This window comes from Furipterus horrens, unplaced genomic scaffold (genome assembly GCF_987537825.1).
Source record: "Furipterus horrens unplaced genomic scaffold, mFurHor1.1.pri manual_scaffold_11, whole genome shotgun sequence".
Lineage (NCBI taxonomy): Eukaryota > Metazoa > Chordata > Mammalia > Chiroptera > Furipteridae > Furipterus > Furipterus horrens.
The window spans coordinates 46,467,590-46,491,576 of NW_028327181.1; the positions used below are offsets into that span (position 1 = coordinate 46,467,590).

Consider the following 23,987-nt stretch of genomic DNA (forward strand, 5'->3'; position numbering starts at 1 on the left):
TTCCAGCCCAGTGTTTACTGCACCTGCTCTCTGCCCCTCCTCAGGGAACCTTCCTTTTGGGCTTCACGGATGGGAGGGCAGAGGGCAGACTGCTCTTCAAAGTCTAATGTTGGTGCAAGTGATTCCTTTTCCTTCCCCTGAGCCCACTGGGGGGTTGCACCCATCTCCCTGTCAGCCAGTGAGGACGTGGTGGCCCAACAGTGCTTCGAGGCGCCCATGTTTCAGGTAGAAGGCAGTGCGTGAGGGTGCTTGTTAGTGGTATCAGGCTGTCTATTCAAGGGTGTGGTGGCTGTAGCTGGGACAGAAGCCTGAGGCTCACTTCCTCCAGGTAGCCATGCACTGTGTTTGGAACCAGCTTGCCTATATGGTAAATGTAGAGGTAAAAAGAAAGTACACACTGGGTTCACATTCGGTCTTTAAAATGGCCTTGTGGGGAGAGCGGTCACCTGCCTGAGGATAAGATGTCTTCCCTGCCAGGCTGGGATACTTGCATGGAGTCACAGGTCAGAGACCTGGACGGTGGAGCTGCTCTGGCTCAAGGACTCTGGAGCCTTGTGTGGTTAATGTTGGAAGATCTCTCACAGGGCAGGATAAACTGTCGCAGAAGTCTTGACCCCTTTGTGTGTGATTCGTGCTAAATCTGTTGGATTGCTGATACCTGTTGAGTGCCGCAGCATTCCCAGCTGGCACAGAGAAGTGACAAGGGGCAGTTAAAAGGCTAGGCTGCCTCTTTCCTCATTCCAGTGGGGTGAGGGGAGGTTTCACTTCCACCTGGGTGTGGAGGACGTGCCCAGCCCTACCGTCCGGTGTGTTCGCAGGAGCAGACCCACTCCGCTCCGTCACACGTTCTGGTCCCAGTGACGGAGGAGGCTGCCCCGGCTGTATCTGAAGGGGCTGGGGCATGGTAGATGTAGTGGGTTGGCAGGGTCCTTGGAGGCACCCTCTAGTCTAGCCCTCACCTTTGGCTGCTGAGGAAACTGAGACCCAGCGGGGAGGAGGGGCCTCCACAGTCACCTGTCAGTAGCTTTCCGAGACCCCTCTTCACTCCCTGGAGTGGTTCTCCCTGCCTGGATTCAGGTTGCACGAATAGGGCAGCGTCCTTTCTTAATAAGCTGTGAGTTCCTGAGAAACAGACACACCCATGTGTTCTGTGTGCCAGCAGGCCCTCATGTCGTCATTGTGGGTGGATCAGAACTCTGTTGCCCAGGGTCATCCAGCAGCTGTTGCAGCACCAGGATTGACAGCCCACCCTCCTCCAGGGCCCCTCCTCACTGGGCCCCACTGCTCAGCCTCCCTCCCTGCCCCACCTGGCTGACCTGCTGGGGCTCTCGCCCTCAGAAAAGTTGAGGAGGGAGGAGGAAAGTGTGATGCTGTGGTGGTGGGCGTGGGTTGGGGTGGGAGAGCGGAGGCATGTGTGTCGGGAGAACGCATCAGGGCTTCTTACCTTTGGGGGCCTCCTTTTCAAGGGAGGAAGGGAACACACTTCATGCTCTATGAGAAAAGGTTAGGAAAGCAGTCAGCCCTGCCCAGTGCACCCGGGCATGGCTGCTACCTAAGTGTTAACGTTTGGGAGTGTGAAGTGCAGTCAGAGTGTCACTGTAAGGAGTTACACTGTGTCATGGTGATGCTGTGGCAGCTTACACTGGAAGAGGGCGGGCGCTGGGGCTGAGCTTTAGATGACAGCCCTTAGCAGGAAACAGCCCCAATACCTCGCCTACTCCTACCTAGCCCTGTGCTCCCTCTGCTGTCCCAGGCACCTCTCCCCCTCCCCCACCCTCTCCCTTATTTTGAAATGCACATATTATCTCATTGCTTACCTCCAACATATTCTCTAAGGCATCCTCTCTCCCTCCTCCAAGCAAAGGCAGTGTTACAGTGTGATGTGTGTCAAACTTACTTCATCCCTGTAGCCAGGTTCAACTTGCTCTACTTCATATCCTGAGACTTGTTATAATAGTGTGGAAAGCTTGTATTATGTGATCAGGAAAAGAGTAACTGCTGTGCGTCTGAGTCAGATACACACTGGTTGTAATTTATTCAACACAAACAACAGCCCTGTCCTCAAGGATTGGGTTTAGAAAGGTACACATCTGTAATCCTTTGTCTTCTCTTTCTTTTTATGGTGGTGGGAATGGGGGAGGGGACGGCCAGAACATGGTTGATGGAATTCATGAAGGTACCCCTGATGCTCCTTTCTTTCTCTTCATTTGCTTCCCTTGGTCTGCTGGAGCAGGCCGCTGTTGCTGCCCAGGTACCTGAACTCTACCTTGTAAAGCAGGAAAGGAGGAAGAGCTTCCTCTGAGGTCACTCAGCATTTTTCCTGTGCTTTTTTATTCTGCGTGGGCCCTGTAGGGAAAGACACAAGCTCATGTAGGTGATGTTGGTGGACTTCACACTGTCTTCTTGGATGAGACCCTGCACCCTATCACTGGAGGGGGGTGGAGCATGCCGTCCCTGCTGCCCAGGGGGGAAAGGAAGGCCCCGCTATGTGCAGAAAGGAATGGACATGGAAACATGTGTCCATTCTGCTTGCTCAGGCATCAGCCATTTATGTGGAAGTCATGGGTGCTGGTTCTTCAGGGTGCTGTGAGGTAGGCCTGGGTAGTGAGGTGAGGGGTGGAGGGGGCGAGGTCTGCCGTGTAGAACTTTCAGGTTGGTGGTGTGTATGAGCATCTGAGAGCCTGGCAGCAGTTTGGGTCATGCTGATGTCCTCGTATGTTATTAGCCTCATCCTGTCGGAGAGAAAAGCATTTGCCTAATTTTCGAACACATTCAGTTATTTGGTTTAAACTTTATATTAAACCCCCAAATCAAGTGTTCAAACTGTAACAACCTGAGAAACTATCTTTGTAACTCCTTCAGGCAACACATAAACTTTCCTCCACCAAATGCCCTATTTGAGGTTATTGACTTAGGGGAAGGGTTCTTTATTTCTAATGGCTTTGCCCAGTAAAGAAAATAATACATGAACACATCCTAAAGAGAAGGAGCACCCAAAGCCAACTGCTCGTCTGAGGGCACAGGAGGTCAGTCTCTCAGACCTGTGGAGGTTAGTTTATATTCTCACTGACGTGACAGTTGGGCAGTATATTGGAGGGTTGTGGAATATATATCCGTCTCTCTTCCCATAGCTCAGTATTTACCTTGGGGTCTTACTCTGCTCCCAGACATACGGCAGGGCTGAAAATGGGCCACGTGGGAATTTAAACGCATCATTGGGGCTTCCCCCTCAAAATAATATAGGTGTGTATTTTACAGTCAAGTAATATAACCAGAGGCTTGTAATAGGAGTCCACTCCCCTGCCCTGTGCTTCCTTACTCCCAGGCCTGCTCCCAGAGGAAGTCACTTCCAACTCACGTAGCTAGAGAATTCTAGTACTTACCTCTGTGCTTGTAAATCATGTTTATACCGCTACTTCTTGAGTTTTTAAAGATAGGAATTAGTTAACACACACCTACATATGTGCAGACACATATGTATTGTTGCATCTTCTCTCAACCTTACTCTCTTCTACCAATGTAGTTAAATTAAATATTAGGATTGAATCAATAGTGTTTAAGTTATTATGACAATGTAGAAAATATGTACATTCAAGCCATGTAGGGAACTGTGATTATATTTCTTTTCACCTTTGGTTTCTCTTGCATTTAATAATCACCTCCTGCCCCCTTTTCATTGTTTGTCTGTTTCACCTTAATTGAACTCTTAACTTTTTGACAGAACTATAAAACATCTCTTAGTGTGGGCAAGTGCCTAGGACAATGATTCTTTCTTTCATGGTAACATCCTCATGAGGCCTTCGATCCTCTTGTTCCAGTTGGGCTGACTCTTCTCCAGACCTGCCGCAAAGCTCTTGACCTGGGTTTTGCCTTCCGCCTGGAAGTTCCCTTTCTTCTGGGTGCCTTCGATTGATTTCTTTCTTTGTTTACTTCTCCATTTGATGAAAGGCGCATGAGAAGAAAAAGTTTTGAGGGCTTGCATATCTGAAAACGCCTTTCTTACCCACACTCTTGATTGGTAGCTGGACTGGTTATGGAATGTTAGATTGGAAGTAATTTTCCTTGGGAATGTAAAGGTGTTCTTCTCTGTCTTTTAACTTCCACCATCACTGCTGTGACATTCATATACAACGGAGCTGATTCCTGATGCTTTGTAAATGAATGGAATTTTTTCTCTGAAAACTTTCAGGAGCTTCTTGAATTGAGTTCTAAAATTTCATGAAGATAAGCCTTGGCATGGGTCTGCTTTCTTACACTGAGCTAGAAGTCTGTGTATTTACCAGTGTAGGTACACATTCTGTCCTTCCGGTCCAGAAAACTTTCCTGTGTTTTTCCCTCTGGTAATTTCCTTTGCTTCGTTTTCCTAGAATTCCTATTATTTGGCTGTTGATTCTTTTGGAAAGAATCTCTAATTTTATTATCTTTTTGTATTGCTTTGTCTTGCCTGAGATTTCATTAACCTTGTGTTAAACCCTCTGTTTCTTATTCTAGCTACCATATTTCAATATTTTTATTCTGACTCTTATGCCAGCAATCATAATTTTAGAGCTCATATTTTGTCCTCTGTGTAATCCTTTTTATCTTTTTATAGCATCTTATTCATCTTTCATGGCTGCAATACTTTTAATTTCAGTTATTTTGAAGTTTTATTGTCTCTGGTCTGATTTTCTTTCTTCTTAGTTCCCTTTCTGCTTTTGGTCTTTCTTGGGCTGTCTGAAATGAGTGCTGACCCTTGGCTGAGAGCTTATGTTTAAGAAGGTGACTGCAGGGTGTATGTAGGAGTATTGACTGGTTGGCCTCGCCTTAGAAGGACAGGCAGGGAACTGGTGACTTTGGGGAGACCTTCAAATGTCTCCAGATACAGATCCTCTCATTTCTAGGCTATGGAGAAAGCCAGGTAGTGGTCTTTCTGATGGCTCTCTGGTTTCCCCGGACAAGGCCCTTTCACCTCCAGTCCACGGAGATGTGTGGGCAGCAGAAGGACGTGGAGTTGCGGGGGACCTCAACTCGCAGCAGGGGGATGTCTACCGAACTCCCGCTCCCTCCCCATAGCACTGCCTGCTGCTCCCTAGGCGAGAGCCTTTCCAGACAACCCCTCTCTGGTTGCTGTTGGTGGGACTGGGGCCCTGGGGTGTGTGCTCCTTCCACAGGTGCCGACCAGTTCTTCAGCTCTCAGCCTCCCTGGCAGTCGGAGATGCCAGGCCTAAACCTTCCTAGTGGTCCAGGACAGTGCCAGCCTTTTTCCTCCTGGCGTCCCTCTGGAGGCTTCCTCTGCTCTCCTTAGTCACTTCCCATGCATGCAGCCACTTCCTACATTCCAAAACTTAATTAATATTCCCATATCTGCTGCTGTCTCCTCTCTAGTTTTTTTGCCCTTGAGAATTTATATCTTTAAAAAATTCATTTGTGGTCATTTTTATTAGGGTTTAGGCAGGGACTTGAACATGCTGTATTCATGCAGCCATGTTTACCTGGAGGTCCCACTCCTGCATTTCATGACTCAGCGTGCACACTGAGGGCACGTGCTGGTTGGTGTCCAGAGTGGGCATCTCCTTCCTGCCTCCCCACCCTGTTTCTGTGCTGCTGTTCCTTTCAGTTTTCTGTCCTTGTTCAGTCCTGTGTGGGTCACGTTCCTCTGGGTCTGTGTAGCTCTTTGTGTGTGCGTGGTGCTGGTGTGTGTGTTTCTGAGACTGAGTGCACACGTGCCTGCCAGGAGATGTGTGTATTTTCAGCTCCTGAATTAAATGTATTGTCTACACCTTTTATTGGGCAAGAGATACTTTCATAAACAGTTGAAATTATGGATTCTTCTGGGTCGAACCCAAGGGTTAATAATGACTGCTGTTCCAAAAAAGTGAAGAGAGACAGTTTATCTGATCTCCTCTGGTGAATAAGGCCCTTTACTGATGAGGCCCAGCCACCTACTTACACCAACAATAAGACCCTTGTTGTCATGGACCAGTCAGGCTCTGCAACTGATACTCTGGCTGCCTTGAGAAATGCCATCAGGGAGATCTGTGGCTTAGGCCCGTGCTTATCCCAGGGCCACACAGACAGGCCCACATAATGCTGTTGTACTTTCCTTCTTCCCACATGAAATGTTTTCCCTATGACTCTCTCCTGGGGACCTGTGGAAACCATGAGAGAGGTTGAATTCATTCATTCACTTGTTTCCTTGCTGTGTGCCATGGACAGGCTGGGAGTTGCAAAAATGAAGTTGAGAAAGGGTCCTTACCCTCCAGAACCTAATAGTCTATAGTCAGAAAAATGGAGAGGTCAGCTGTCATGGGGTACATTAAGTGCTGAGAGGTGGAGGGGAGAGATTGAAACACACACACACACACTCACACACACTCACTCACTCAGCCACAGGAGCCAGGCTGGTGAACTCTGGGGCTTCCCAGGAGGAACAAATTGGGGATCATCTGGAGGTGGAGAGGGAGGTGCTTCTAAGTAGAGGGAGTGTCCGATGCTGAAGGTGGGACCAGCCAAAGCACCGAGGTGGGGGGAGAAGATGGGGCTAAACAAATAGTGGTTTTTCACCCCTACTGCCAGAAATAAAGTATGTTCATGGTGAAAACTTTGGGAAACAAAAAGCATAGAGAAAACAAAGTTGCCTGTGTATCACCCAGAGATAAAAATCTGTTGATATCATGGTTTGTTTCTCCTCTTAGGGTGTCGTATACTTACATTTTTAATAGAACTGTTCCAGCACTCCCCACGTCACCCTTGGAAGCATTTGATAGCTACATGCTCTTCCATCAAACGGCTGTTTGCTGTAGTCCTTATTGTTGGGCGTTTGCTGTGGTTTCAAGTTTTCTCTTTTCTTTTTTTAATATAATTCTTCAGCACACACTCCTGGAAGTAGAACCGCTGGTCCAGAGCGTACATTTTGCAGGCAGTGCATAGCTGTGGCCAGATCGTGTTCTGGAAACGCCGCACTCCGTCAGTGGTGGGAGGGCGCCGTGGACGCTCGCTTTCCCCTCCGTCTCCTCGTCTGTGGGCCCCCCACCCTGGTTTGCGTAGCTCTTCGGGAGACTGAGGTGCCCCGCAGACCATGTTGTGGGCGTAAAGAGCTGAGGGAGCCTGACTCATCGGGAGCCCGCAGGTCATTGAAAATCCGTGTTTTGCATTTGATTCTTCCACTTCAACCCGAGTCAGCACGGAGGGCGCTGTGGGTACTGGCGCCTTACCCCACTCTCTTGTTACTCACTTCTGCTGAGGGCACCCTACACTGGGTGGGGGGGTGGTGCGCCCACCGTCCTGCCCTAACTCAGTGCCACCCAACACTGCTATGAAGTAGTGACATTTGCCCAGCTTTTATAAATGGTGAGACCGACTACAGGAGCAGCAATGAGAATGGAGTGGCCCGCAGGGAGCTCAGCTCAGCGCCTTTCTCCTTTTCCCTTAAGTCTTACCCTGCCCCTGCTACGCCCCAGGCCTCTCAGTCTCTTAAGCGCCTTTCAGAATTGGGATTGAAGCAAAGTCATTTCTGGCCCCAGAAGGTCTCTGCTCCCTTAATTCCCATGTCTCTAAAAATATCTGAACAGCTTCCTGCCCAGTCTCCTCCCTACAGAATCTGATTCTCCCCCCACCCCTCAACTTGGGGGAAGAAATAGGATCTCCCTCTCATTGCTCTCTCCGGGCTCAGAATGGAATAAATAAGAAATGTTGGGTTTCCACAATTAAAAGGGGGAGAACTGCTTTTGTTCCCATTTGGAGGGCTGCCACAGCGCCGGGATCCAGGTCTACATTGGAGGCTCCTTCCTCCTGCTCTAAGAAGAGATTCAAGGAGGAAGAAAGGGGACAAGAGCATGGACCCCTTTTGTCCTTCTGTGCATGGGGTGGCAGGGAGCCTGCAGTGAGTCTTGGTGTGGGAGTGAGGCTGGGCTCTCCGGCCCCTGGCCGTGTGCCTGTTTAACAGACCAAAAAGGAGTCTGTGGGAAGCTTCCAGCCTCTGAGCAGCTCCAGGCTTCCAGAGCTTTCTCAGGCATTTCTGCATTGGGACTGGGCCTTAGACCGCTGCCCTGCCCCACCCCCAGTCCTTGGATGCTTGCCTAATTGAGGCTTTATTTCCACATTTTCCCAGCTCTGTATAAAAACACAAGCAAGTGGGTAAGGCCTAGGGACACTAGTAAGAGTATGGGGGTGGAGTAAAGGGGTGGCTGGGGGGAGAGGAATACTCAAGAGTCTGCTTCCTTATTTCTGGAGAGCTATGGAAGGGAGGGGCAGGGAGGGGGAGCTAGGACAGAGCAGCTGCCAAGCAGGGCAGCTGTGGGAAGAATTTCTCCACCCCACCCCCACCCAAAAATAGCCATGTCAAAGGCTTAAGCCTTGCAAATTGGGATCCAGCTGAAAACTCTTTGCTTCTCCAGGCCCTCCCCTCTCCTCATCCCTCCTCCCTCCAGGCCCCTTCTTTCTAACCTTTTGCCAAGTCACAGAAGGAATGGGTCCCCCAGGACTGTGCCCTCCCTGGTTCATGCAGAGAACTCCCCAGTGTAACCAAGTCACATCTGAGTGCACTGACGGCACCATGTCCTTATGGGAAAAGCCATCCCTTCATTTGCTTTTCTTGTAACTCTGAATTTTCCTATTCAGATTTCTTAAAAGTGATGCAAACTTTTAGCTAAAATGTAGACAATTAAACAAATACATAAAGACTGGTTTGGATCTTGAAACTAAGGGCAGCACTCACATGCAAGAGAGTAAATGCCATAAAAACTGCTGCTTCTTCCAATTATAAAATTGACATATTTATTGTACAGACTTTGTAAAATCAGGAAAGCACAAAGATGAAAAGATAAACTGACTGTCCACAGAAATCCTCTGATGTGAACATTGTGGAGTTTAAATGATAACAGGCCCTGTTTTGGTTTACTTGTTTAGAGTTAGTCCCAGAGGAGAACTCCTTCCCAGAGTCACCCCTCTGACGTCAGCCCGTCATGTGAGCAGTCAACAGGGGGTGTACAGGAATGCACCAGCCTTCTCGAGAGGCTGTGTGTGTGCTCCTCTGGAGGCGGGGGGTGGGGGGGGGTGCTGACTCTCTGAAGCTGTCCTAGTTCATATGGGCTTGTACAAGTACCATAGACTGAGTAGTTTATAAACAACAGCAATTTATTTTTATAGTCCTGAAGTCTGGAAGTCCTAGGTTAGATGTAGCATGTCACTTTCTGGGGAGGGTCCTCTTCCAGGCTGCAGGTGGCTGGCTCCTCTCCTCACCAAGCACAAAGCAGAGAGAGGTTGCCAGCTCTCTCCTAGCTCCTAGAAGGGTACTAATCCCATTCATAAGGGTTCCATACTCATGGCCTCATCTAATCCTAGTCACCTCCTAAAGACCCCACCTCCTAATACCCAAACAGAGTTTCAGCATAGGAATCTGGGGGAGAGACAGACGTTCAGTCCATCACAGAGGCCTTCGGTGACTCTGGCCAGGCTTTGCCTCTGCACAGCCGCGGTCCTGGGCAGAGCGTTGCAAGAATGGACACAAGAGTGGGCGGTAACAAGTTACCCTGGGAATCCGTACCTCACCAGCCCAGAGGGTTTCTGACTTGAGATCCATGTTGTCCAGAGGGCCTTGCTGCTGCTCCTGAATGCCCCAGGTAAACCTGGCCAGGACTGGAGTCTAGTGTGCACGCTGTCATTGGGAAGAGGGCACAGGCGCTTGGGCGGTCAGGGTGCACAGGTGGCCTCAGCCTCGACTTTTCCCCACTTGGAACCTGTCAAAGTGGAAGTAAATTGAATGAGAAACCTGTAGGAAATAATGGATTGAGATATGTGGGTTTGAATTCCAACTCTGCCATCTGCTAGCTGACCTTGAACACTTTCTTAACCTTTCCAAACCCCAATTTCCCCATCTGTGGAATGGGGCGAGTAATAACAGCTTTTTAGGATGATTGTGGACATTAAACGAGAACTCAGTGGAGCTGCATTTCCTCGCCACCCTTCTGTTTCATTGGGGGATTCACCTCAGATGCTAGGGAGATGGGAGGGAACTTGCGGTCACGTCCCGCTCTGCTCATCTTGGCCCTTCAAGCAGCAAAGGCCTGCTTACTGCAAGGGTGCGCCCTTCCTCGCAGGTTCAGGAGTGCCTGCCAAGTGGTTAACAAGCAGAGCTTAACATTTTGGTGGTAGTATATCCAGGTTTTTAAAAAACACGTTTTCACATGTTTTGTTAAAGCAAAAACTTAAGAAGCATCTTGACAATGCATAGACAACAGCAAGGACTCCAATTGTGCATATATTTTCCTATTTTTGGAAATTATTTCTTTGGGATAGACTTCTAGAACTAGAACTTAAAAAGGACCGAGGACGTTGATGCTTAGGGATTTTGATGCAAGTGTGTAAACTGCTCTGGCAGCGGCAGTGGGAGGGCCTGCCCAGGCCACCAGTCCCACAGCTGTGCCTTAGAGGGCCTGTGGGTGTGTCTCCCCCGCTGTCCCCTAGGAGGTTGGGGGCCTGGCCACCACAAGGATGGTCTACCTGGCTTTGCATGGCAGTCCTAGGAAGATGAGGCCTATAAAGGAAGGAGCCTCTGGTTGGGGATAATTATCTGAGAGGTATTTCTGGGTTTTCTCTCCCTATTCTGAAGGGCTGTTGGCCTTCACAAGGACCTGCCTTGTGTTCTGTTCTGTTCTGTGCCACATTACGGGAGACCCCAAAGAAATAAACCTCTGATGCTGCCCACTGCCTGGCCCCAAAATGCATGGGCCTCCAGAAGCGACGGTCTGGCTTTGCCTCTTTTCCATGCCTTTATGACAGGGCCAGTGAGTAGCCCAGGGTTGAGGCCTCATGTGTCAGCCCTGTGGGAAGGAGGAAGGACGTGTAGAGAAGGTGTGAGTGGCTCCATGTGTCACTCCTCTTCTGTGCACTGGTAACGTCCTCCACCGCAGGGCCCGAGGTGTCGAGATGGTTGATCGAGCACCCCACGTGCTGGGTGCACACATCTCTTTTGCTGAGGTGGCATCTGCTGGTGGCACACGCATCCTCCCTGTGTTCTGCATTTCCAACCCAGCTCCCAGGCACCTGTTGGTTGGGGCTGTGGCACCCAAGTCTCTGGGAGAAGCTTCTCTAGGGTTCGGGCATGCAGGGCAGCACAGCACACAGGCAGACATTCTGCACCATTGGTTCTGGGCTGACCCGTGGAAAGAGTTGGATGGGATTCTTCTTGCTGCCCTTACCCCACCAAGCCTCATGTTCTTTTGTGGCTTTACCTTACTAATGTATCCCTTTTGTAACCGTTCTGTCTAGCATGCACCCCTAGAGCTAGTATTGTAGAGCTGGTATCATTTTGGGCCTCACACACCTGAAGCAGCATGTGTGCATAATGCACCCTTGGCCATCTGTGGCTGGGAGTGCGCCCAGCTCCAGGTGCAGCCCGCCTCTCCCGTTCTGACTCCTGCGGGCCATCGTGGCCAGTTCTCTCTGTGGGCTGCTTCCTCTCTCCTTGCCCCGCCCGAAGGTGTTGAATCTGTTCCCTCCACCCCCATGAGGTCTTGTCTCCCTTCAGGCAGGTGGTGTGATAGAGCAAATACTGGACTGGGAGTCAGAAGTTCCGGTCACTCCAGGCAGCCACTGATTCACTTCTACTTCCTGACGCTTTGGTGAAAGTCTAGAGTAAAAGTTTTGGCAAAGTATAGAGCTAAGAAGTACTCACTGCCTCCTCTGGTCCAGTCAGCACCCATACAGAGGAGCCTGACACTGTGGCCCTACCCTGTCCTTGGCCCGGCTGTGTGGCAGCCCCGGGCTCTCGGTCCCTACTGCTGGAGGGACGCTCAGACTGGGTGCGTTCTGACCCCAGCGCAGCAGTGGCCTCATCTGTATCCAGCTGTCCTGTTTTGGAAGTGGTGCCTCTATTTTTAGTAAGCTGCCTAATTGGAGGCCATTCTGAACCTTAACGAGCTCACCACGTGTTGTAATCCAACTGTCTGTCCTTCTCTTTTTTTTGTGGGAAGAGTTGATGTTCATGCCCCAACCAAAACAAATCTGTTTTTGCTGGAGACAAAGGCTCTTGCTGTTGGAACCCTGCCCCTCCCTGGCCCCTGCTCTGTTTCTGAAGTAACTTCCCGTGGGTCGTCAGCACTGCTGCTGCCTCCTTCCAGACACGGTCCCTGTTGGTGAAGGGGCATCCCCTGCGCTTACCTTCAGGGTATCATGGGAGTGAAAAGCGTATTGAAAAATATGGAAGCATAATTTTCTGCAAGAAAACAGATTGATTTCAAGTATGATCTCCTTACATCCTGCCTCAGACAATGGCCCTTTGCACACCATTTCCCTCAGCTGTGATGCCCTCATTTTATTTTAAGCCGGAAGAATCAAATCTTTGAGTAAAGCGTCTTTGTTCCTTTTTAGCAACAGGACATCTCATAGGATGTGAGGCAGGGTGTTTTCTTGGGAACAGTCGTCATTTAGCTTTTCCCCTAAATAAAGGAACGTTTTATGACTTTGGCAGCTGTAAGAATGTAGAATATATTCACAACCTGAGTAAAGGGTTTCATCCTGCGACCCCAACATCATCTGGAATTGTGGGCCAGCGTTTCGGAGACAATTGAGGACATCCATCCAGTACCTTCCCCTGGCTTCTCAGCTCATCCCAAGTACAGAGTCCTGGGACTGACGTTAACGCAAGGCATTTAATGAGCTTCAGAGGAGAGGTGTGTAGCACATGTGTTGTGCTAGTGAGGGGCACTTCACGTGTGCCTGGGAGCGTCATTAGCGGGTAAGAAGAACTTTAGAGGCAGCGAGACGGGAAGCGGTTTCCTCAGGACGCCTCCAGAGATTCATTGCTTGTGAGACAGCGTTGCTGTGTGGGTGTGGGGTTGCCAGTGAGACCAAGGGTCCTTGCCGCCTTCTTACCTTGCCCCCTCCTTTTCGCCCTGACAGCAGAGTCGTGCCTACTGTGCTGGTTGCTGTGAGGAGTACGTTGGAAAAGCTTCCCGGCGCAGCTCCCTCACTTGGGTATGACGGGGTGCACGCTGCATCACAGTGGCCGGCACCTGCTGCTGCTTGTGCCAAGTGTTCCAGAAGGTCAAAGACACAAATGACTCCTGTGAGGTGCTGGACCTGGCACACTGACCTGGGCGTCATAGCTCCCAGCCTCTTTCTAAAGGGCATTGTCTGGAAAGGGAGGCAAGTGAGGTTGTCTGGCCATTTCCTTGGGTGCTTTGTGTTTTGACAGCTGCCCTGAGGAGCACTGGGTAATACACCCCTGAGCTGCGCCCTCAGGCCCTTGACTCTTCTGTTGGAAAGGAGGTACCTGCTATTGGCTTGCTTGTTCTGCCACTGGTGATCTGTAAGCGTCTTACTTTGTTTCTGCTGTTTTTCTAGGAAACAGGAGGGGCCCTTCTTTCTGATCTCAGGGAGCTCAAGGCCTTGCTGGGGAGCAGGCACATGGACACTTGTAGAGGGAAGTGCTGCAGCCTGCTGGCAGATAACAGCTAGGGGGAGCTGAAGAGCTGGAGGTGTGGGGGACCCCTGAGGAGGTGAGGTCAGAGAGGCATGCACTGGAGAAGCAAAGGTGCTCAGGAGGAGAGATGGGAGTTTTCTCATCCGCAGAGTGAATTGACTAGGCTGCCCAGGGGAGCCGGTGTGAGGCAGGAAGGAGGTGGGGACTCCTTCCGGCCCCTGCTCTCTACATCCCAGATATTCCTGGTGTATGTAGCCCGTGGTGAGGGAGTGTGTGTGTGTTTTACACCTTCCTCCTCCCTGCCACCGTGTCCTAGATGAGAAGCAGGTTATATTTGGATGGCGAGGATACTGGTCCAAGGCCTGTGGGGGGGGAGTGGCTCTGCTGAAGCCTCCAGGAACAGGAATGAGGTTGGATGGATCGGTTGAGGTCAGGATCCTATGTTTGTTGGGAATGTGAACTCTCCCCATGGCAGACATAACACTGTTTGACTTTCTATTTGGCATGGGCTGCAGGAGTTCTTATAAACTCTGATACATGGAGGCACCCTGGCTGGTTTGGCTCAGTGGATTGAGCGTCGGCCTGCGAGCTAAGTGTCGCTGGTTCGATCTTCCAGTCAGGGCACATCAGAGAAAGAAAACTCTTGATTCCAAAAAACCTCCGCTGCCTTGCGGCATACCTCTTCAGGGGAAAGGCTAAGGGAGTAAACCCCGACAGAAAATCCGGAGCCGGAGTCCCTAAGGCGGTTTGACGTTGTAGTCAACACCGGCAACTCCTGCGGCGCACCTGAAGCCAAGCTGTATTGACTCCGTCTTTCCCTTGGACCCTTCAGCTGCGAAGAGAGGGGGGGTCTGCTGCATGGGCAACAGCAGACCCTCCATATCACCCTGCCCAGGCTCTGTAGCTTCAGCTTCACTGGAGAGGACACTCCAGCGTCATCGCAAGATGTCGATTCAACACGGGAGGAGACAGATACCGTGTCACTCCCGAGTCGGACTGCACAGCCATTCTCGGCGGTGCAGATAGACTCTTAAGAAGCTACACCATCGTCTCTCGAGACGGACGGCTGCCAACGAACATGGAGGTATCGGGGAAGTGAAGGGAAGTGAAGACCAGTATGCCCAGAACACCCAAGAATGAGGTCTGTGAGAGGCCACAGAGGGGCGGTGAGGGCTGTGAGGGGAGCAGGGACTCTTGACTGTCAGACCCTGGCTCAGCAACTTGCGAACTGTGTAGTTCAAGTAAAAAAAATGTTTTTGGTGACAGTTTTATTGAGATGTAACTCATACACTACACCATCTGCCCACCTACAGCAAATAAGTGGTTTCTGTGCAGCCGTCATCACAGTCAGTGCTGGAGTCCTTCCATCGCTCCAGCGAGAAACCCCACACCCTGTAGCGGGCACTCCCCATTTCCCTCCAGTGCCTCTGGCTTCAGGCCACCCTCTGCTCCCCGGGTTTGCCTGTTCTGGACATGTCATGTCAGTGGAATCTTGTACCATTGCGGCCTTCTGTGTCTGACTTTTCTCCCTGAGTGCATTGTTTTCTGGGGTCTCCCATGCCGTCACATGTATTAGAATGTCATTCCTTTTTAAGGCTGTTGTAGGGATAGACCACATTTTGCTTTCCATTCACCTGCTGGTGGACATTTGGGTGGTCTAGATTCAGTTGTTGATAGTTGTGAGTTTGTTGTCATTTTAGTGTTCATAGTTTTGATCTTCTTTTTCTTAAGTAAGTCCCTTTGACATTTCATATAATAACGGCTTGGTGATGCTGAACTCCTCTAGCTTTACCTTGTCTGGGAAGCACTTCATCTGCCCTTCCATTCCAAATGAGAGCTTTGCTGGATACAGTAGTCCTGGTTGCAGGTTGCCTTTCATCACATTGAATTCTGTTTGCCAGTCCCTTCCAGCCTGCAAAGTGTCCTCTGAGAAATCAGCTGAGAGTCCTATAGGCACCCCCCTATAGGCAACTCTCCGCCTCTCTCTTGCTGCCCCCAGGACTCTGTCTTTATCTTTCACCTTTGGCATCTCAGTCATGATGTGTCCTGGTGTGGTCCCCTCTGGGGACCCTCCGTGCTTCCCGGACCTGTATGTCCATCTCCTTTGCAAAATTTGGGAAGTTTTCCTCATTTTTTTCTGTTCTTCTTCATTCTGCACTGGTTGACTGTTTTTTTTCTTCCTTATGTTCCAAATCATTGATTTGAACCCCAGTTTCCTTCCCTTCACCACGGTTTTGTGTGGATTTTCTTTCATTTCACTTAGCACAGCCTTCGCTTCTTCTCTTATGCATTTGCCATACTCAGCATATCTGTCAAGCCTGAGAGCATCTTTATCACCGGTGTTTGGAATTCTGCATCTGTTAGGTTGTCTTATCTCCTTATCTGTTAGGTTGGCTATCTCCTTGTCGCTTAGTTGTCCTCATTCTGACAGGCTCCTGTATTTGTTTGCCTTCGCGTCTGAGGTAGAGCTGTCAATCCTGTTACGTTGTAAGGGGCGGAGCCTTAAGGATTCGTCAGTACAGGGCGACCTGTTTCACCACGTTGTGGCGCTGTATGTGGGGGAGGGTCTGAGAGGGAACAATGCCACCTGCCCAGCACTCGCCCCTTTTCCAGGCACCTCTCCCACTTCCGCACCAGACTGGTGCCTCTCTAGCTGCTGCCCTGGCCGTCGTTCCCAGAGTGGGTGGGTCTGCGGATATTCTAGGACCATGGGGGGCCCTTTAAACGAGCGGATTCTGCTGAGACCGTCAGTTTCTGCCTCCACCCCAACCCCCACTGGTCTGCACAGTCAGAACCAATGAGGCTTGATTTTTCCCGGTGCTGGGACCGTGAGCTGCTAGGTCTGGTGAGGAGCTGGGCACGCTCCCCAGGTGTCCCTCCTGACTTTAAAACATGTGACTGTGATTTCTGCCGGCCTGCCACTCCTGCCACCACCACACCTCGTCCTCTCCGCCCCGGCTCTGCCCCTCCTACCTGTCTGGATGAGTATTTCTTCTTTATATCTTTGTTTGCAGACTTCCATGCAGTTTAATTTTCTGGAACTTCTGGTTGTTTCTAGTTTTGAGGTAGTTGTATTCCTTCTTAGTTGTAGCGGGAGATGCAGTGTGTCTGTCTAGGCCTCCATCTTGGCTGGAAGCCCCCCCTTTTTTTTTCTTTGCTGTTGCATTGTAAGACTTCTTTATATATTCTGTATATGAATCCCTTTATCACATATGTGAGTTGCGAATATTTTCTCCCATTCTTTGGATTGCCTTTTCACTCTCTTGATAGTGTCCTTAAATGCACAAAAGTTTTAAATTTTTATGAAGTCCAATTTATCCATTTTTTTTTGTTGTTGCTTATGATTTCAGTGTCATATCCAATCACTGTCAAATTCAGTGTTATAAAGCTGTTGCCATTGATCTTCTAAGAGTTTTATAGTTTTCGCTCTTACATTTAGGTCTAGGTTGAGTTCATTGTTGTGCATGGTGTAATGGGCACTTGGTTCTTGTGAAGTTCTGCTACCATGCTGGTTGGGTCCAGTGAGGAGGTGGAAAGCGATTCTTCCCTGCATGACTCTCTCTTGGCTGGGTGGTGAAAGCTTCCCTGGCAGCGGGTCCTTCGCTGCTTGGTGGGAACCTGGGCATCTTGCTGCCCAGCCAGCTGTCTGAGCCAGCAAGCCAGTCTGGCACAGCAGGTACAGAAAGCAGCTTCCTGGTCCTGGCAATAAGCAAAAAGGGTCCTTGTTGTGTTCTTTTTTTCTTTAAAAAATAAGTTTAGCTGACCCTAACAACCCCAGGAATGCAGGGAGTTTGGCTGGCTGATAAAGCCCTGAATGGGTCACTTCTGTCTGGAACATGGGGTTGGGGGGAAGGGGCATTAAGCACCCTTCCAGCCCTGGGTTGGAGGCAGCAGCAGCGAGTGTTCTTCCCCACAGGAAACTGACTGGAGCTGCACAGGCTTCTCTGAAAGGCTGGCCTACTGGCTGCCATACCCACCTTAGTTATTTTCTGTATCTGTGCGATATTTTATTTTTGAGAATACGCGTCATTGTCTTTAAATGTAGTCACAGGGTTTTACAGTCATCACTACAATCTAATTTTAGAACATTTTTTCATCCCCCCACCCCCAAGAAATCCTGCATTCCTTAGTTATCACCTCATAATTCTCCCTCAGCCCCTGGCAACCACTAATCAATCTACTTTCTGTTTCTATTCACTTACCTGTTTTGGACATGTAATATAAACGGAATTATGCAGTATCGCTACACCCACCTCTTGCCTTTCACCTTGATTATCCGCTAGCTGCTACAGTCCTGGCTCCAGGTGTGGCTGCAGAGCGGTACCGTGAGCCCCTCGAGGTGGGATTTGCTTTTTGGGACCGGCCTCTCCTTCACATCAGTTCCTCCATCTCATGCCTCTCAGGTAGTGGGAGCCTTGTTACTGCCAGGCCTTTGCACAAGTATCAGCTTGCTATTTGCTTAACAAGTGTGGGGTTTGGTAAGGCTGGGTATTCCTATTTTATAAATAAAACATCTTCATAAATAGAGTATTTATTATATATCGTATTATAAAATATTTAGGAATAAAGCATAAATATTTGTTATAAATGAATCTGCAATATAATTTTAGAGGGTTTGTTTGTCCAGATATCATTCAAAATATATACTGAAGTTCATTTTGGGCAGTGCCAACATAGGTGTATAGAGGAAAATCAAATTAGTTTTATCAAGGACCTCACAGTCCAGCATGGAGAACAGATGGACAGTCTCATAAATGAAGTAGGGACTACATGTACCGGCGTCTCCTTCAGAGAGGACAGGGTGACTATCCAGGAGGTGAGGGATGTGAGGCAGGCATCTCTGGCAGGGGCAGGTATAAAGGAGGTCAGCCTGTTTAGCAAGCAGCTATGGGTCTCCCAATTCTGTGAGCAGGGGCAGGAGGAGAAGCCGGGATGGTTGAAGGCCCCAAACACAGGGCCTCTTGGTTCCCCTCCACTCCTCTGCAGTGTCAGAAAGCATAGGAGGGGTGCCGTGTGGATCTGTAATCACTTGGCACTTACACTGCTCTTTGCTGGTCAGTGGAGAGACAGCAGGCCTTCGGCTCCCAGGGTGCCTGCTGGTTTCTCTCCGTTGCTGTAACTTTCCTCATAATAACATCATTTCTGGGCGTCCAGGGCCTCGTGCCAAGATACCAGAACTCAATGGCTTGTTATTCCTCATGACTCTGGGGTTTGGCTGGGACTGGTTGTGCTCAGCTGCCTCAGCTACAGGCGGCTTGGCTCTGCGTGTCTCCCATCTTCCTCCTGGGTCAGTGGCCCGGCAAGGTGGTCATGGTGGCAGGAGCAGAAGCGGCAGAAAATGCGAGGCCTCCCGAGGCCTAGGCTGGGAACTTGCATCACCTCATGGCTTCTGTGTTCTGATACTCAAGTCGCAAAGCCAGCCAGATTCAAGGAGGGGCAAATAGATGCCACCTCTGGCAGGGAGAAGAGGCAAACACTTTGTAGCCATGGTGAGTTTGTTGTGGGTTTTAATCCAGCACAGCCTCTTTCTTGTGGGAGGAACTGCCGGTCCCCGTGCGGCAGGCATCGGTACAGGGGTGATGAGCTGAAGCATGAAGGCAGGCGCCGCACCCACTGCCCCGTGTCTGGTGACCTGTATGCCTGCCCTGCGGTTGGTGACATATCTGATTCTTCCAGCTGAACCTTGAACCTTCCCACCTCTGATGCAACAGATTCCCAATTGGATCAATCCTACCCGCTTTTCAGATCAAGCAACCGAGTCTCAAAATGTGACGCCACTTGCTGCGAGCTGCACAGCGAAGCCATGTGGAGCTGGGATTCAGGCTCAGTCTATGGGTTCAGAGCTTCCCCGCTCTGAGAGCAAAATCCCAGAGCAGCGTCCATGGAGGCCACTCCCCGAAGCTGGCCTGCTGCCCATGGGACACACGTCACCATTCCTGTTTGTGACCACCACCACCCCAAGGCCCATCCTTGGAGGGCACTGGGTGGAAGCTGGGAGCCTCATTTTGGTTCTAGGGATGGATCGTCCAGTAGAAGGGGTCGTGTAAGAACATGTTGGGGAGAGGGGTATGTGAGCGTGGCCATGCCTGAGCCTGCACCAGCGCTCCCCTCCTCCCGTGGCCTGGCTGTGCGACACCATGAGCCCTCATGGAGCCCCCAGCTCCCTGTCCCGCTGTGTCTGCCCTACTCTCGGTATCTCCACAGTTCCGGGGCTTAGGTCCGTTCTGCTCTCTCCTCGGACTGGCAGGGCAGCAGCTGGGATTGGTATAGACTGTAAACAGAAGTACGAGGCCTCATGCCCAGGTGAGGGGTCAGGTCTGGATCTGTTTGAGGGCAGGGACTGCAGGACACTATGTGACCAGGCTGTGTCCAGCTGCACACACTGGTGGAGCTGATCTGTCCCTTGTCTTACTTGTGGGTTCCCCAAATCCTGCCACCCCCACTCACTCCTCACCAGCTCAACCCTGCATCAGGTGGCTCATGCGTCTTCTCAGACTGTCATTCCTTTGTCAGGCTCATAACTGCAGAGGGCATAATGTGCATGGGGGAGGTGGCCTGAGCAAGGCCGATCTTGTCTCTGACCCCACGAAGTCACAGTCTGATGGGACAAAGAAGATGGACCAGACTCATGCAAATGATAAGTTAATCTCTGTGCGTGGTGGTGCTTCCTTGCCCCCATCACAGCCCAGGCAGACTGGGTGATGGCTGGGTGTTGGGACCCAGCTCCACGCCTCAGGGACTGTGTGACCTAGGACAAGTTACTTCACCTCTCTGAGCCTTAGCTCTGTGAGACTGAGGTCATGTGACTTTATGGAGTTGTGAGGATTTTAAGAGATTAGTCCGTGACAGTCAGTGAGAGCCCAAACAGCAGATAGTAACTGCCCTTTTAAAAAGAAAACGTGTGTTTAAGGGACAAGGTGGAGGAAGAGTGTTCCAGGCAGAGGGAACAGCCTGTACAAGTGCGATGAGGGGTAAAGGCACTGAGCCACGGAGGACTGGCCAGAGCTTTGTGCTCGACACTGGGGATCTGAGGAGAAGGAGACTAAACCCGGCATCAGGGCGTCCCAGGCTGAGGGAGCGTGATGGCCACTCTGCGAAAGCAGGAGGGGCCCCCACCAGAATTTGGGGTGCTTTGGCTACTGAGACTGATGATGCCATACGCTGGCCCAGAGGGCGTGGAAGGCTGCGCTCCACGATGAGGCTGTCAGCGGGGACAGCAGGGCCGGCCCCCAAGCTTGTCTGCGGTGTGTGGTGGCTGGGGCGGGCGAGCGAGTGTTCCCCTGTGAGGGCGGGCCTGCGCAGCTTGGATCTGCCACGGGCACCCAAGGGCGGAGCACGCAGGCTTTCCTTCCAGCCTTCCCAGGCGTGGGCCGGACGGGGAAGCCTCGAACACCAGACGCAGGGTCGACTGCTTACTCCAAGGAGATAGATGGGTGCGTGACCCCAGGCCCACAAGATGAGCTCCCTGCCAGGGGTCGGGGACATGGAGGGAGCCCCTGCCTCTCCCTGAGGAGGCTGCAGGGCTGCGCCCCGCAGCAGGCGCGCCGTGGTCAGGAGCAGAGGGCTGAGACAGCAGGCAAGCTTTCTGGGCGGTCGGTGAGGGCCCTGGGAGGGGTCAGATGCCAGACGCCACAGGGACCTGCCTGCCGGACCCAGACCGGGGAGACAGCGCGCTCCTGGAGTCAGGAGCGCGGCCCTGGGACAAGAGGCTGAGCTGGGCTGTATGGAGAACCCCTGACCCCCAGGAGACAGAGTAGCCACGCAGCAGGGACCCTGTGAGAGGCCGCTTCTGGCCAGAATGAGGCCGCAGATGACAATGACCTGGACTGGAGGCAGAGGGGCAGGGGCTTGGCGGGACGGAAGGGCCCTCGTGTTGGGCCAGCGCTGCGGGTGTTGCGCCGCGGCACCTTGGCCCATAAACCTTGGAATAATGTTCTGAAGTGCATCAAACACAACACACAGGGTTACAGATAAACCAGTGATGTTTAGATACTGAAAAAATGGCACCTCAAAATATTAAACCAAATTAAATATTAAATAATTGCCCAAAGGTTGCCCAAATTACAGTATCAGAGGGAATGCCTGAGTGTCTCCATCAATGCACCGAGGAACCCGATGGAGCAGTGCACTGGGCGATAGACAGCAGGGACTCCACAAGCACAGGTGACACTTGGGGGAGCCCAAAGTCGCTGCGGGAAGATGTGAAAATGTCTGTGACTCTGCTGGTGACAGGGGCACGGTCACAGCTCAGAGTGGGCCCTGGGGCCTCTGCTCACCTCAGAAGCAAAGGCTAACTTTCAGGTGGGCACCAGTGAATGTGAAGATCTGCTTTTCTTACCCAAGGCCCCAGAGCCCCCAGACGCTCCCCAGGGGCCCTGGAGTCCCAGGGCCTGAGCTCTGGGTAGGGGTGCGAGCCAGCCCTCAGCAACCCCACCTCCTGGGCAGCCCACTCGTGCCTCAGTGTCCACAGGAGTCCCACGAGGCCTGAATCCCTCTGGGTTTTGAGAGCGCAGGACAGCGTCCGGCATGTACTGGGGCCTGGAAACACAAACCTGCTCTCTCACGGTTCTGGAGGCCAGACGTCTGCGGAAGCTCTGGGGGACGATTCTTCCCGCCTCTTCCAGCTCCTGCTGACTCCAGCCGTTCCTTGGAGTGGTCCCCTCACCCAGTCTCTGCCTCTCACATCACATGGCCTCTCCTGTGTGTCTCTGTCTGTCTTCTCTCCTCTTCTTCCCTCCCAAGGGCATTGGTCACTGAATTGAGGGCCCAGCCTAATCCAGGGCAATCTCATCTCCAGACCGTTAACTTAGTTACACCTGCAAAGGCTCTTTTTTCCAAATAACGTTGTATTTGCAGGTTATGGGGGGCATATCTTCGGGGTATGGGGGTTGGGTACCATTCAGCCCATTATGCTCATTACATGGAGTAAGGAGGCGGGAACCCAGGAGCTCTCTGAGTCAGGCCCTCTCATGGGAGGGTGACGCCAGCTGTGGGGGCAGCCACACAGGTTATAGACCTGGGGAGGGTCTCACCGGGTGAACTTGGACTTCACAGGCCTAGAAGATGGCCGTGGAATGGAAAAGGTTACCCAGGGACCCACGTGTGAGGAGAGGAAGGACTGAGGTGGAAACCCTATATGGGGGGTCTGCATCTGAGGGTCAGGAGAGGGTCCGCAGAGGGCCTGGGACGGAGAGGAGCCTGGAGGTCCGTGTGTCCATGAAGACAAACCAGGAGGAAAGTGCTTGCAGGAGTTGGTCACACCACAGAGAAGGGTGCAAATGTCCATCAGGTCTGGCCACAAGGAGGTCAGGGGACCCTGTGAAGGGCCATTTTCAGGTGTCCTTGGGTGGCGGTGGCTCCTGACCAGAGAGAATGGGCAGGGGCACTGGGTTCTCTACCCCCACCCCCCCACAAACACACAGGGATCCTCTTTCTGACGACCCCTGAGGCCACGGGCCAGGCCTCTTTCTCTCCTCTTCCCCATTTAGCTTCATCACCTATCAGTCCCTAAATGTGCTTGGTCCATTTTCACCCATTTCTACCAGATCAGAAGGTGCAGGGCAGGGCCCTGCTGGCCCCACTGTTCTCCGGGCAGTTCAGAGTGCCCAGCCTGCGCCCAGAGCCCCACGGGTGATTGCAGGCAGTGGGGCTGAAGCCAGAGAAGGGGCGTGAGGAGCTGGGGTCAGCAGTGATCTGGGCAGCGGGCACGGGGGTGGGGCGGGGAGGGGAGCAAGGCGGCCAGGGTGGGCAGGCGGGGTCCCCAGCATGGTAGGCATGCAAAGCAAACCACAAGGACCAAGGTTAGCTGGTCTGCATGCCATCTGCGCAGGGCGGGAGGTGGCTGTCTTCTTGCTGAGGTCTCATCCAGAAAAGGCAGGGATCAGCATTGCAGGGTCAGGGACAATGTTGCTTTTGTCCTAGGAATTGTGAGAGGTTTCCTTTCATCTGGGAACTGGAGCTAAACCAGGCACTCACTCTGCTGCTGGCTTTAGCTTATCTCAGGGTGTGAGCCACTGTCTCTCTGTCGCCTCCCTTCCTGTGCTCCCGCACCCTGACTTCAGCGTGTGATGTTGGCGAGGCAGCCCCACCCCCCTTTGCCTTCCAGGGCTGACCAGTGAAATCCGCTTGTCGAAAGAGAAGCCAGAGAGCGGAGGGTGAACAAGGCGGGGGCGGTGTGCAGAAAAGGAGGCGACTCTGGGGAAGGCAGGCTGTGGAGGGAGAGCTGGCAAGGGCAGGAGCTGGGGTTGCACTAGGGGGCACTTCCTTTGTTACCTACAGGACCTTGGACCCCTGGGAAGGCCGGATGAACCTCGAAAACATGCCAAGTGAAAGAAGCCAGACACACAGGTCACCTGTAGTCTGATTCCATTCACATGAAATGTCCAGGACAGGCAAATCCCCAGGGACAGAGAGCAGCGCAGGCATTACCAAGGGCCCCGGGAGGGTTCAGGCAGTGGCCGCTAGTGGGTCCTGGGGGAAGCAGATGTCCACAAAGGAGGTAACGGTGACGGCTGTGTGGCCTCGTGAGCGCACCATGAGCCACTGAGGTGAGCACTTTTAAACAGTGAACTGATGGTGTGTGAAT

The 23,987-nt window shown here is 51.8% G+C and overlaps 1 protein-coding gene across 1 annotated transcript in view; it reads left to right on the forward strand.

Moving 5' to 3' along the window:
* TNFRSF13B (TNF receptor superfamily member 13B) overlaps nucleotides 1-23,987 on the forward strand; it is a 78,857-nt gene that overhangs the window by 52,957 nt on the left and 1,913 nt on the right. The window contains exon 5 of the mRNA XM_090257479.1: nucleotides 21,454-21,565. Coding sequence (XP_090113605.1) covers nucleotides 21,454-21,565 — 112 coding nt within the window. The remainder of the gene's footprint in view (nucleotides 1-21,453; nucleotides 21,566-23,987) is intronic.